The sequence below is a fragment of the Aquarana catesbeiana genome, linkage group LG10 (genome assembly GCF_042186555.1).
Source record: "Aquarana catesbeiana isolate 2022-GZ linkage group LG10, ASM4218655v1, whole genome shotgun sequence".
NCBI lineage: Eukaryota > Metazoa > Chordata > Amphibia > Anura > Ranidae > Aquarana > Aquarana catesbeiana.
In genome coordinates, this window is record NC_133333.1 from 24,750,720 (window position 1) to 24,764,945 (window position 14,226).

Below are 14,226 nucleotides of genomic sequence, written 5' to 3' on the forward strand. Positions count from 1 at the left end.
GTAATCGCAGGTATTTCTGCGATTATTCCAAATTTGACAAGTGCACTTCTTCTTTAAGCAGGTTTTATTATTGCCAGGGACTTGTATGAAAATGCGAAACAAAAACCCGCCAACACAGGCCACTAAAAGAAAACTCTATCTCACATAAACTACAATTAACCAGCTTACCTAACCTTATTAAAGGGTAACTCCACTTTTGTGGGAAACAAATTTAGCAAATAAAAAAAGAATAATACTGCAGCATATACAATTGTGACACAAGTCATATTGTGATTCAATGTTATTAAAAATGACCTTTCCAATCTGCGGCTCTGTAATTTTCTTTAAAATGCTGGCCGGGATTTTGTACACACACACATGGTGTACAGAACACCCCCCCCCCCCCCCGAAATGTAATTTCCTGCTGTGTGGTTGGCTTACTGATTTCCCCAGAAGTCTGCACTAAGATACAAGTCATATTTTGGACATCCCCTGCAACAAAAAAGTAATTTTTGGTGAGATACTCCCAATGGGAAATCAAATCTAAAGGAATGCAGACCCTGCCACTTTTCTCAGAGCCCTGCAAGTGCAGCAGCTGATTGATGATTATAAAACCACTCACAGATTCACTTGGCACACGGACACAGAGAAACAAACGGCTATTTATTTAGAATAACAAAAGAGGAATCTGCAACAATGTTTGTTTAAAATCTGTGCAATGTATAGATCACCCAGAGGGGAATATTTCTTCTAAACAAAAGTGGTTACTCTTTACTAAAAGCAACCTTCTCTCCTGCTCTGACTGCAGTCTTGCCTGTATTCCACGGCTTGCTGTGAATGATTTATTTATTTATTTTTATTTTTTTTCAACCAGTGGGTTGAACGAAGCAGAAAAAAATACCCAATTTCCACCATCCGCACACTTGAATTGAAGTGGACAGAGGAATCCTTCTTGCTAAGTCATTGTATACTGACAGCGGGGAGTCTTCCCTGCCATTAGAATGCGCTGATTAGTGACACTAGCACTGATCGATCGGGAAAAACCTGACAAGCTGGTTGTATAGAAGTCAATCACTAGATCGACTTCTGAACAACCAGCCTGCCCATACACGGATCAAAATTTGGCTGGTCCCTGCAGAACCGGCTGAAATTCAGTTTATGTATGGCTGCCTTAAGGCTGGATCCGGTGCAGGGGAGGGGTGGGGGTGTTACATGTGTTAAGGTGTGGGGCTAGGTAAGAAGGATAAAAGTATTTTACATGAAAGTAGTTATCCTTCGTTTTGGAAACTAGTTCCGATTAGTATAAGCCTGTAATAAAACCTTGTGTAAGAAAAGTTTTTAGAGCATTTTTATTACAGTGATCAGTTTATTTATGTGGGTTAAAAGAGAAGTGCAGGAAATAAAAAAAATGACAAATTTACGTGCTCCCCTAACTGGCTGCAGCATTAATCCCCCTGCTGCTTCTACATCGAGAACTGAATGATCAAAGACCTACTGATTGCTCAGCTCTCAAGTCTGCTCTGAGCAGAGGGTGGTGAATGTCAGTCACCGCTCTCTGCTCTGCCCCTGCAGTGCTCACTGGAGAGCCGGGCTGTGGGAGGGGGCAAAAGCGGCTGGGCTCAGGCTCTCAGCTGCACACTGAGAGGCTGAGCCAGCTGATGGTCAGGCATAGGGGCAGATCATGACATTATTATCATTCTCCCTGCACTATAGCTCTGTGACATCAGGCAACAGCTAGTTATAGTCTAGACCAGTGTTTCTCAACTCCAGTCCTCAAGGCGCCCCAACAGGTCATGTTTTCAGGATTTCCATTATCTTGCACAGGTGATTTGATCAGTTTCACTTCCTTAGTAATTACCACAGCCGATTCATCTGAGGGAAATCCTGAAAACATGACCTGTTGGGGCGCCTTGAGGACTGGAGTTGAGAAACACTGGTCTAGACAGGAGAAGTATGGCCAGAATGGTTTCGGTCATACATCTCCTTTTGGAATGTTATTCTTATTTCCACATATAGTTTTATTTTTATGTGTACAGGGAGCATATTGGCTGATTACATGTTAAAAGCCGTTCTTCCTGCTTAGTAAAGCATTTTGAGACCTTGTACTCTAAAGTAGAACTATAGGCAAAACTTTTTTTTTTTTTCTTTTCATTTTGGATAGAGCAGGGGAGGGTTGTAACCCCTGTCAGATTTTATTTTATTTTTCCCTCACCATCTGTGATTGCGGAGCTTTCCCTTCACTTCCTGTCCCATAGCTAAACAGGAAGTGAGAGGAAATCCCTGCAAATTAAGGGAATTCCTTGGGGACCCCCCAGATCACCAGAACTAGTGTGCCCATTGGAAGATTTCCTCTCTATTTCTTTCCTGGGGACAACCCAAAATGTGTCATTTTCTGTTACATTCACTCTCTATAAAAATGGTCACTAGGCCAAATAGGGTGAATCTCGCTAATTGGTCTGGCCGAAGGCCGGGTCTCGAAAAAAGCCCGTGCTCCATGTGCCCCTGGAGTGGCAGTCCAGGGGGTGCCGTAATCTCGCTGTGAGTGAGGATCACTTTGAGTTATGGCACCAAGGTCACTGCACTTCCACACTTCTTAACACCTGCCTCTAGGGCCGAGCCTTTTGGCCAGGTCCAGAGGATTTTTATTTTTTTTATTCCTGTCCAAAGGGCTGGCCATTGTAATGCACAATGGCACCTTTCACTTCTCTACTTCCTTCTCCCCACTTTATTTATTTATTTGTGTGTTTTGTTGTATCACTTTCTCTTTTTTGTTGATGTATACTTTTTCACATCTGACTGGTAGGGTGTAGGTCCTTGGGGTTGCCCTGAACGTCTTGGGAGGGGGTGGACTTGGGCTTCTGGCTTGGTTCGCCCTCTCTTATGGGGTTTCCCTTCGGGGGAGCCTCACCTAGTACTTGGGTTGGTCAGTTCGGCAGACCTCCCAGGGAACGGGGTCCGTCTGGTTTCGGTCAGATGGACCATGTGAAGTTCCCCAGTCCCGGGGATCAGAGCTAGGGTCCCTTCTCTTTGGAGGAGGACTATGTGTACACCCTGTGCACGTTTTTGTGTTTTTACTTTCTGGTGTGCGCTTTTTTTTTTCTTTTTTTTCTTGCACCACGTGGAGTCACACACACCACGGGCTTAAAAAAAAAGGGGACACAGATGAAAATAAAAACTGACAGGTGTTCTAATTTCTCTGCACTTGATCCAAAACAAAAAAAAAGTTTTGCCTTTAGTTATACTATAAAAGTTGTCTTTAAATTCTACAGGAGAGTTGGACGTGCATGTACCATCACATCTTTGGCTGTCTGCAGGGCCTGCTTCTCCTCCTAAAGAGCGGCATCTCCTGTGGAGGAGGGATGGGGTGCCCTTCCCAATGGGACAGTGCCTCTACTGTTTTTTTTTTTAAACTTGTCTAAACATACATTGGGGTTGATTTGCTAAAACTTAAGTGTGCAAAATCTGGTGCAGCTCTGCATAGAAACTAATCCGCTTCCAGGTTTTTTTTTTTTTTTGGGGTCCAGGCTTAGTTGAACAAACTGAAGTTAGAAGCTGATTGGCTACCATACACAGCTACACCAAATTTTGCACTCTCCAGTTTTAGTAAACTAACACCACTGTCACAAGTTCAGGGGTTTCCCACAAACTTTTAGGCCGTTACACCAAATGATCCTTTTAACTTTGCTCTACACGGCATCATTTTAAAAGAGAAGTAACCACCTGGGGGTGGGGGGGGGGGGTCATAATCCGCAGGTATGCACAACAAACTTGCTGATTATGGCGCATAGCTACCTCCTTTGCTGTCCTCCAGCAGTAATGGGTACAGGCGCCTGTCACTGCTGTGTTCTCTGCTGCCATCTTCACTGCCTATTCTTCAGAATCCTGCAGTGATCCTCCTCCAGCCATTGGTGCAGCCAATTATAATGTAACTCCTGCACATGCACACAGGCGTTACATTGTCCCTGTCACCTAGCATGTTTGGGCATCATACAGATGCCAGGAGTAAGTCAGGTGTGCCAACTGCACAGTGCATGTGCTGTACAGTGTACACATTCTAACTCCCAGGGGAAAGAGATTTTTTTGGCAGAAAAGACTTTGCATGTCTTTCTGCTAAAAAATTCTACCGTGTAGCAATTTTTTATTCTTGGAGTTTAAGGCCCCTTTCACACAGGCTGTGTCTGATCAGGTCCGCCTGTCAGTTTTTCAGGTGGACCTGATCAGACCATCTATTCTCCCCTATGGAGCGGTGGATGTCAGCAGACACATGTCCACTGATATCCACTGATATCCGATCTGATCCTGTCCGCCAAATCCAGAGGTATGGTGGTCCTGAAAGCAGACAGACGGTCCCTTTGCATCCGATTTCCCCATAGAGGAGAGGGGGACTCTTGACAGGTCCGTCTCTGCACAGTGAGTGTATACGGACCAGTCACCCGCCTGCTCAGTGGAGATCAATGGAGCGATGCAAGCGGAGTCTGTCAAACGGATCCACCCCGTGTGAAAGGAGCCTAATTCTGCTTCAAGTCTACCAGCTTGTTTTCAGGTATTAGAATAAGTGTTACTACCTGATCTTGTCTTGGCACATCTCCACTGAAAATGTAAGTAAACCCCCCTATCGCTTTCAGCCAAGGAAGCTGCCATCTTTGCCTCTGTTTAATCTACAACTGTCATGATGCTGCACATGTGATCAGTTATGACACCAGCCATTGGACGGTTTGACAGTTTGGTTGAGAGCACAACCAATGGGAGTGTTAAATTTCCGGCTCGTGCCGGAAATTAAACTGTTTTATGGATGGGTTTACTTCCGCTTGAAGGACTGGTTATTTATAAACAGCTGACCACCTCAAGTGAAAAGGTACAAATGAGTATAGGATATATTTTTTGAATACCTGGAATAGCAATAATAATAGCTTAAGGTTTCAGCACTTTTGAGTACTTTTACTAGCAGACAGCCCATCATTGGCAGCTTCAGAGTGTTGGCCATGACCTCCCTTTCTTTCCATAGGCAACGTTTGCATCAGAAGTTAAGATAGAAGGAGACAAACTGACCGTTGTCCGAGAAATCGATGGCGGGCTGGAGACCATCAGCTTACACCTCCCCACTGTGGTGACCGCAGACCTGAGACTGAACGAGCCGCGATACGCCACTTTACCGAACATCATGGTAAGCTAGCAGACTGTCATTTTGTTTACCAGAGTAATTATTGGTCTGTGAGGTCTCCTGGGATTTGGACCCTCATGTAGGCAGGAAGCTTATGTGGTCATTATTTGCAGTGGCTTTCTCCACTTGTGTGTGTCAACCACATTCTCCACTTGGTCGGAGCCACGCTACATGAAGGGAGATCGTAGATAGCACACCTGAATTCAGCTTATATGCTCACCATCCATAGTGGTATCCAGAGGAATGTCTCCACTGTTTAGCAGCCCTACCCGGATGCTGTCCTGAGATGTGCCTATTTGCGCTTCCCATGTGGTAAGTGCATATACTTCGTGGTGGAGGTTCACTGTGCTGGGTGTGTTCGTTTCCCATCTCTCACTGGAATCTCACAGAGAACTGCTAGGGGACTTCTCTTGTTTCCTTTACACTAATGAACTTTGATATTAATTTTGTACTATTGATTTGATATCATTGATACACATGTATGTGTTTACTGCATATACTGTTTTTTCACAATTCACTATATAGCGCAGTTTTTTTGTTGTTTTTTTTTCTATTTGTAGGCAGGAAGCACTTGGGTTAATTTACTAAAATTGGAGCACTCGGAATCTGGTGCAGCTGTGTATGGTACCCAATCGACTTCTAACTTCAGCTTCTTCAATTAAGCTTTGACAAAAAAAAAAAACTGGAAGCTGATTGGTTTCTTTGTAGAGCTGCACCAGATTTTGCACGCTTCAGTTTTAGTAAATCAACCACATTTGTGTTTCCCTATGATGGGAATGGTATTAAGTGAATTGTTTGGATATTGTCTAAGCAGTCAAAATGTCTGCTGGCCAGTCGTGTAAACATATTAGAACTTGTTACATGTGAGCATTAAATACGATCCTAACAATAACTGGCCATAAATCACATAAGCTCAAATCATTTTTTTATTTTATTTTTTTGCTTGTATCAGTCACATAATGCCTACGTACCTTAGCACCTCACTGTCAGATAGTGGAGCAGAGACTGGTTTGATGTGTAATTCCAGTCAAAACCTAACTATGCCAGCATCCCTTTAGATGCTCCTCATTGTTGGCCACTAGTTGTTGCAGGCATTTGCTGTGCAGTCTGTTTCAGAAGCAGGTCTGATAGAGTGCAATCAAGCATCTGATCAGCAGATTACACAGCTAAAGTCTGCAGCACTCAGGGGATTGCAAGAAGGATGCATGTTTTAAAGGGATATGTGTTTTTTTCACATGCTTAAAGTGTAATTCCAGTCAGAATCCAGCTAAGCTTTCATCTACTCCAACACCTATTCTAAGCCTATTCTATCTACCCTCTTAAAGCGGTTGTAAAGCCTTACACCACACCTTATTATAGGCTTACCTGTAGCTACCCTGGATATCTCCTAAACCTGAACGGTTTAGGCGATATCCCCTGTATTTGCATGTGCCGACGTCAGCGAGGTCATACGAGCTTGCAGATATAACCCTCTGCAGGGACAGGTGGATATCGATGTCCTGGTCCTGCTCGCGAGCGCCACCCACTCAAAGATGTTATTTCTACTTCAGCGACAGGAGGGAGACTCGTTTCTCAGAGGTTCCATGGATAAGAAGAAAAAAGGGGAAAAAACTCCGATACTGTAGTAATAATCGTAAGGAGTTTATTGCTTTGAATGACCATAGGTCTCTCCTCCTGTCGGGTACTGCACTGTAGGGGGAGACCTCCCCCTCTCTATTTATGGGAAAAAAAGGACGTCAGTTTTGTTTGGGTGCAATTGTCAGTTAAAGTGATGCAGTGGCGAATCGCAAAAACTGGCCTGGTCAGTCAGCAGCCAAATCTTCCGGGGCTGAAGTGGTTAAGCGTTTAAAAAAAAAACATATCCCTTAAAACATGCATGCTCCTTCCTGCTGGGCTCTGCAGACTTGAGATGTGCAATCTGCTGATCAGTTGCTTGATTGCATTCTCTATCACACCTGGTTCTGGAACAGATTGCACAGCTGATGTTGGCAGCAACACCCAGTGGCCAAGAGGGAGGAGCATGCATGTCTAAAGGGAGGGCGGGGAGCAGAGTATGGCTTCCTCCATATCCAATTCTGAATAAGGAAGTTGGATAATAAATATCTGGTTGATTCCGTCATTCTCCTCTAAGAATAGTGTAATGAAAGAAATGTTGAGCGCACAGTAAGAGCAATTCAATTATCGAGCCAATAATATAAACAAAATATCTGGGGGTTTTACTGACAATTTTTAAGCAGCTTCTATTAGAATTTTCTTTTTGCAGCGCAGAATACGAATGAGCCCTTTGCAAGTTATGCTCTGCTTCGGGCGGAGGGGCTCCTCTACGTTTTGTAATGGGCATATTAAGTAGGAATTAGGCTGCTGCGATCTTTATCCTGGGCTTTATATACTGCTCAAGCGGGGAACGGCGTGTTTACAGAAGCGCTAATTAGCCTTTGCTGAAACTGCTCCATCCATGAACCATACAGCTGCTGTGAGCTAAAACATTCATATTCAACACGCCTGAAATTTGGACTTCGGATGTGTGTTTTTTCTTTTAATGGGTTTCCCAAAACAAACACTTAACGGGTTTGCTTTTCCTGAAATCTGTTAAGCTGATTGAGGGAGAAAAAAAAAAAGAAAAAAGCTTTGTGTTCTTTAACCTTTTCTTAGCAATGCTGGTTTTTAACCAAAAATTGCTGAAGGGATGATTGGCACGGACTTCCTACAGGACCTACTTACATAAGGATGGGGGGATACATGTCTGGGGCGGTGATTGTCCATTTTATGAGCTAAAGGGGGCCTCAAATGTGACCCCTGACCTCACCAAAGGGCCGCCCATAATACTCAATATATAAAATGCTTGAGAGGACCGTCAGACTGCGGACCTAATAGAGGAAATGAGGCTCCACAACCCCCCCACTTTCCTGACCTGCATGCTCAGATAAGGGTCTGGTATGGATTTTAGGGGGGACCCTAAAATAAAAGGGGGGAAAAAACGTTGTGAGATAACTCATACCAGTTTCGGGTCTGGTATAGATTTGGAAGGTAACCCCACGCCAAAAAAAATAAACATGGCACTGGGTTACCTTCCAAATCTATACCAGACCCGAAGGGGGGGGGGATCCCACAACGTTCTTTTCCTTGGTTTTTTTTTCCACATTTAGCTGTCAGCGGGGAATCCCGCTGACAGCTGATGACTCATCAGTCGGTCTCCTCTCCTCTGACAGGACATGGATCTGTGTGTTTACATACACAGATCCACGGTCCTGCTCAGTTACTGGGCAATCGCGGGTGCCCGGCGGACATCGCAGCCGCCGGGCACGCGCATTGGGTCCCCAGTGACGCGGCCCCCTAGTGGCTCGGGAAGGCGATCACGTCAAATGATGTCCGCCCAGAATGAGAGCTGCCTCATCCCACCGTCATATGACAGTGGGCGGGTGACTAGTGGTTAAAGGAAGCGGCGGCCAGCTTCCCGACCTGCTCCTTAGCAACCAGCTTAAAAAAAAAAAAAAAAAACACTTTTGTTTCTGATGCGGCTCCATTGAAGAGCCCGCAATCTGCTGTGGGAAAAATCCTTGACACTTTCCAAAAACGCATCGGCTGAAAAACGCATGGATGTGAATCAGTGGCGGCCGCTCCATTATGGGCGCCACCCCCCTAATCCATGCGCCTAGCCCCTAATATACATGCAGTGCGCTGGACCCATGGATTTCAATGTTTGTTTTTTGAAGCACATGATTAAAGCCTAATGCTCTAATTGGCTTCAAAAAAAGTGGGCTCGGGGTGCAGAGCACTGCGTCCTGAGCCCACCCAGTTGTATATCATTAGCAAATTAATATTTGCTGATGTCTTCCTGCTTCTCCTCCGACCAATCAGTAAGTGGGTCCTGAGTCCCTCTTCCTGTTTGGACGGGAGGAGAAGCAACAGCCCGGCTCTTCCCTCAGCAAGCTGGAGGGGCGGAGGGGGCAGCTTCCAGGAGCCCTACCCCGGATCCAGCACCACTTCCTAAAAGGTAAGGACATGGATGGCCACCGACCCGTCCGGGTGGGGTGCGAGTAAGGGGGGGGCCCGCACCACCTCCAAACACGGCCCACCGTCCAATCGCCGCCTTCCCGTCCGTCTCCCCCATTTTACAGAGCTGGGCAATTGGAACAGACACACGTTTTACAGTCCATTCACACAGTGATCCATTGCGGTGTGTTAAACTGGATGGACTTGTGTCTTTTTTCAACCTGACAAACTATGTAACGCATGCGTTGCAGCAGAGCCCATTCACTATTAATGAGCTACCAAAGCTCTATAGACTACAGTAGATGAAGACCATTGCATAACCTTTTTTTTGTTTTTTTTCCCCTCAAAACACAATGCACTGTATGTGGTGCAGACTTTACGTTGAAGTGCCATTCACAACAAAGGTGAGCAGGTTAGTTGCCATGCATTGTGGCAATGTGTGAGTCTCAGTACAGATTGCCACAACACATGGATGTGAATGGGCCCTCGATATGAAAATGCAAAGCAATCCACCACACCCTGCAGAAAAGTCTGATCACTTGCAAAGAAATCTTTGTTTTTGGTGATTTATTTGCAATCCTGGTAAAAATTTACTGGAAATTACCTTTTGTAAGTAGCCAGATTTGGGGTATAGTAGCACCTTTTCCCCAGCAGTACTCTGTCCTGGCAGCAGGGGGAGCAGCTATACATGAATTTGTCTCCTCTCTCTTGCCTGCCATCAACTGCAGCAGAGACATCAATGATGTTTTGATCTCTCCCTTTTTTTTTATATGCTATGAGGCATTCATTTCAACTGGGGGGGGCGCTGGGCTGCGCTGCCAAGGGATGTGACGTTTAGCTCCCTAGTGAACAAATCGGAGCAATGGTTCTCTGATTGCTAATAAGGTTTGTGACCAGGAACAGATGTCACGTGGGGGGGGGGGGGGGGGGCGCACTGCCCCTTTTGACATCTGTATACAGGAGCTTTGCTGTGCGTCTTTGACATGCGTTGGAAACGCACATCAAACGGCGGTCCAGATATTCCTTCAAAGTAGCAAATCTCCTTTGAATGAATGACAGTTCTGAGATGCACTTAACCTGCTGAATGAATGACCACATAATACATGTGGTTTTGTCGCTAAAATAAAACTGCAAAAAAGCGTCACCTGCAAAGAAGATGCCTAAAGCGGAGTAATACCCAAAAGTGAAACTTCTGCTTATATGCTCCCCCTCCCCTCCAGTGCCACATTTTGGAACTTTCGGGGGGGGGGGGGTTAACCTGTTTTTGACAGGTACCCTTCTCCACTTCCGGGAGACAGCGCCGCGGTGCCATGCCTCGGAAGTTCGGCTCCTTCCTCTGTGGCTGGGCCAGTTAGAAAGCGCAGTGCAGTAGGGAACCGGCTGTGAAGCCGAAAGTCTTTGCTGATGGTTTCCTATACCTTGAATGGTGGCTCGGTATGGAAGTAGTTAAAATCCCTGGACTGGTAAGTGTCCTAATAATAAAAGTCAGTAGCTACAGTATTTGCAGCTGCTGACTTTTCATTTTTTCTTGGGGGGCAGAACTCTTCCTTTAATGCAAATCTAAACCCAAAAAGAAGACTAATGTATTGCCAGCCCTTAGAATGTGGGGGCTACATTCATTTTTGTTCCCCCAATTTTTTCATCTGGTGATTCTGCCAGTAATACACTTCCTGTTTGATGGTGACCACACTCGCCGTACTGCATCTTTAAAGGAGCAGAGTTGTCACCCTAGGTTGCTCTCCTGATTTGGACTACAAACAACTCCTACAATTACATAGAGCGGTGTTGCTTTATAGTACGCAGAAGATGGCTGGAAAAGTTGATAACGTTTTCTGAGCGTTCAGTCTACAGCAGGGATATGCAATTAGCAGACCTCCAGCTGTTGCAGAACTACAAGTCCCATGATGCATAGCAAGACTCTTGACAGCCACAAGCATGACACCCAGAGGCATGATGGGACTTGTAGTTTTGGAACAGCTGGAGGTCCGCTAATTGCATATCCCTGGTCTACAGGAAAGTACAAGGACACAAGATTCCGGACAGGATCAACAGGTATTTTCCGCACTTAGCCCCGGTTCACACCAGTGCGATTTCAAAGCCACAGACCGGTGCAATTTGGACCTCCCAATCTCATTGCAGCTTGCAACTTCATTTAACAGAAGTCAATGCAAGTCGCAATTAAATCACAAAAATGTAGTGCAGGTCCCTTTTTTTAGGTTGCAGCAATTTGAATGGCTCCTTTGCTGGCAATGGGGTGAGACTTGTCATGTGATTTTTGAACTGTCAAATCTCATAACAAATCGCACTGGTGTGAACCGGGGCTTAAAGTGATTCTAAAGGCTCACCGTTTTGTTTTTTAAAGAGGAGCTCCTGCAGAAAAAAAATGAAGTCAGCAACTACAAATACTGTAGCTGCTGACTTTTATTAATAGGACACTTAATGTGGCAGCGGAGTGGTGGAGCTTTCCTTTTTGGGTGGAACTCCGCTTTAAATAACAAACATGGTTTTTGCACAGAGCAGCACCAGTCGTCCTCTTCTCGGGTCCCCCGACTGTGCTCCTGGCCCCTCTCCCCACCACGTGCCCTCATAGCAAGCTGCTGGCTATGGGGACACTCATGTGCTCGTTCTCTAATCAGCTGTGTGTGTTTTCATAAGACACAAAGAGCGTGGCTCTGCCTCTCACCCTCCTCACTGGCTGTGATCGACAGCAGGAGGATCCAGTGGCTCCCACTGCTGTGTCTGAGCCAGTGAGCTGAGAGAGAGGCCTGAGAGAGCCTCTGCTCTCGTGACCATCACTGGATCGAGATGGGGCTCAGGTAGGATTTTGGTGGGGCTGTGTGGGGATCTGCTTTGTAGGTTTGTTTATTCTAGTGCATAAAATCTTCAGCCATTAAAACCGTTTACCTTTTCATTTCTTTTCTGTAAAGGTGAACACACATCATATAGCTTCCCCCCCTGGTCCCTGCTGTACTCACCCCTGGAGATGCTGAGATGTACAGTAAGTGCCCACACAGCTAGTCCAGCGGTCTAGGGATTAGAAATTCCTATTCTCCCTTTTCTCTGTGTAGCACTTCCAGGATAGATCAGAGTCTTTCACTGTGCAAGCGCTGACCAATAAGAATTACCCTGGTCCATTCTGGAAGCGCTGCATGGAGAAAAGCAGGGATTTCAAATCGCCCCGGATGGTTGGACCGGCTATGTGGGCACTCACAGCTCAGCATTTCCGGAGGTAAGTACACATCTAAAGACTGGTAAGCTACAAAAAAAAATACCTTTTTGCTCCCAGGTTTATTTATCCTTTAATGCTCATCTCTCATGTTGTTCTAATGAGAAACTGTCAGTTAAAGAATCTTTAGAATTAGACGCTTGTAGGAGTGTCTCATATCTGGTCCCCTTTTATTCTATGGTTCCTCCTACTGCCATTATATTGCAATAGTAACAAAGTGCCGGCGGACTGAACCACTGACCACAGTGGGGATTGGGAGCTCCGAGTCACCTTATCGAAGTCGGAACAATGGCAAAAAAAAACTGACCTCTGCTGTGGAATTTATTTCATCATAGGCTCCGTTTTTCAACTGTCCAGGTTTATGACCTTGATGATGGTTTTGTGTAAATAATTAAAATAAATGCCAGAGTTGCATCAACAATCTCTGGGTGTGAAGGAGATGAAAACTTTCCTTCACTGGGACAAAAGCAAAAGTCCAGATATAGACATAAAGGGGTTGATTTACTAAAGGCAAAAAAACTGTGCACTTTGCAGAGTGCAGCTGCCCTCTGCAAATGCAGTTGTTCCAGAGCTTAGTAAATGAGGTAAGGCTTCACTTTGCAAAGAGTACCCAATCACGTGCAAGGAAAATTTAAAAAACTGCATTTTTGCTTGCACATGATTGGATGATGGAAGTCAGCAGAGCTTCTGCTCATTTACCAAGCTCTGGAGCAACTGCTCTTGAAAAGGGCAACTGCACTTTGCAAAGTGCACAGTCTTTTTCCCTTTAGTAAATCAACCCCAAAATGTTCCTCCCTTGTATGAACTTTACAGATCCCAGTACCCAGAGATGCTAACCCATCTCCTCGGTCTGTTTTACACAGGCTTCAGCTTGTATAAGAGCAGTGTGAACAGCAAGCTTTGATAAAGCACTGGCAGAGCTTTCAGCAAGCTTTAAAGCTTTTAAAGTACCATTTGGCTCCAGTTTGTAAATGTTGAACACAGATCTTAATGGGAGTGTTGACTGTCACTTTAACTCCTTCAGATCTGCGTTGAGGGCTACAGCGCGGATCTGCTTTGCCGGGAGGGCGTCAATAGACGTCCTCCCTTTTGCGAGCAGGGGGCGCGGCGGTGCGTGCTGTGATCACAGATCCAAGTAAGGGGTCGATCCTAACCCCTTACCATGTGATCAGCTGTCAGCCAATGACAGCTGATCGTGTGATGTAAACAGAGGATCGGTAATCGTTTTTTTCTTCTCACGCTGACAGTATGAGGAGAAAAAATAAAGCCGATCACCGACTCCTGTTGAAGGGACATTGGTCCAAAACAGGGAGAGGCGAAGCCACCTCATATTTGCCCACAGTGCCCACCAATCAGTGCCCACAAGTACATCAGCGCCACCTATCAGTGCCCACGAGTGCCACCTATCAATGCCCACCAGTGGTGCCTCATCAGTGCTGCCTATCAGTGTCGCCTGCCAGTGGCGATCAGTGCCCATCACTGCCAGCTACCAGTGCCGCCTATTAGTGCCCACCTGTGCCGCCTATTAGTGCCTATCAGTGCAGCATATCAGTTCCCATCAGTTCAGCCTCATCAGCGTACATCAATGAAGGAGCAAATTTATTAACATAAAAAAAAAAAAATACAAAACAGTTTTATATTATTTGGTCTTTTTTAATTTTTAAAAAATAAAAATAAAAAACCCAGAGGTGATCAAATACCACCAAAAAGCTCTATTTATGGGAAAAAATGATAAAAATTTCATTTGGGTACAGTGTTGCATGTCCGCGCAATTGTCATTCAAAGAGTGACAGGTCTGGGCAGGAGGGGGGTTGTTTGGGTGCCCAGTAAGCAAGTGGTTAAAGCGGTTGTATACCCGCAATTTTTT

General features: G+C 45.4%; 2 protein-coding genes across 2 annotated transcripts in view; one reads left to right on the top strand and one right to left on the bottom strand.

Moving 5' to 3' along the window:
* The window catches only part of IGLON5 (IgLON family member 5), an 859,278-nt gene that overhangs the window by 1,226 nt on the left and 843,826 nt on the right, over positions 1 to 14,226 (bottom strand). The gene's annotated exons all lie outside the window — the stretch shown is intronic.
* The window catches only part of ETFB (electron transfer flavoprotein subunit beta), a gene marked incomplete at its 5' end in the record, with an annotated part of 36,619 nt that overhangs the window by 1,008 nt on the left and 21,385 nt on the right, over positions 1 to 14,226 (top strand). Inside the window, 1 exon segment of the mRNA XM_073601841.1 lies at positions 4,985 to 5,143. Coding sequence (XP_073457942.1) covers positions 4,985 to 5,143 — 159 coding nt within the window.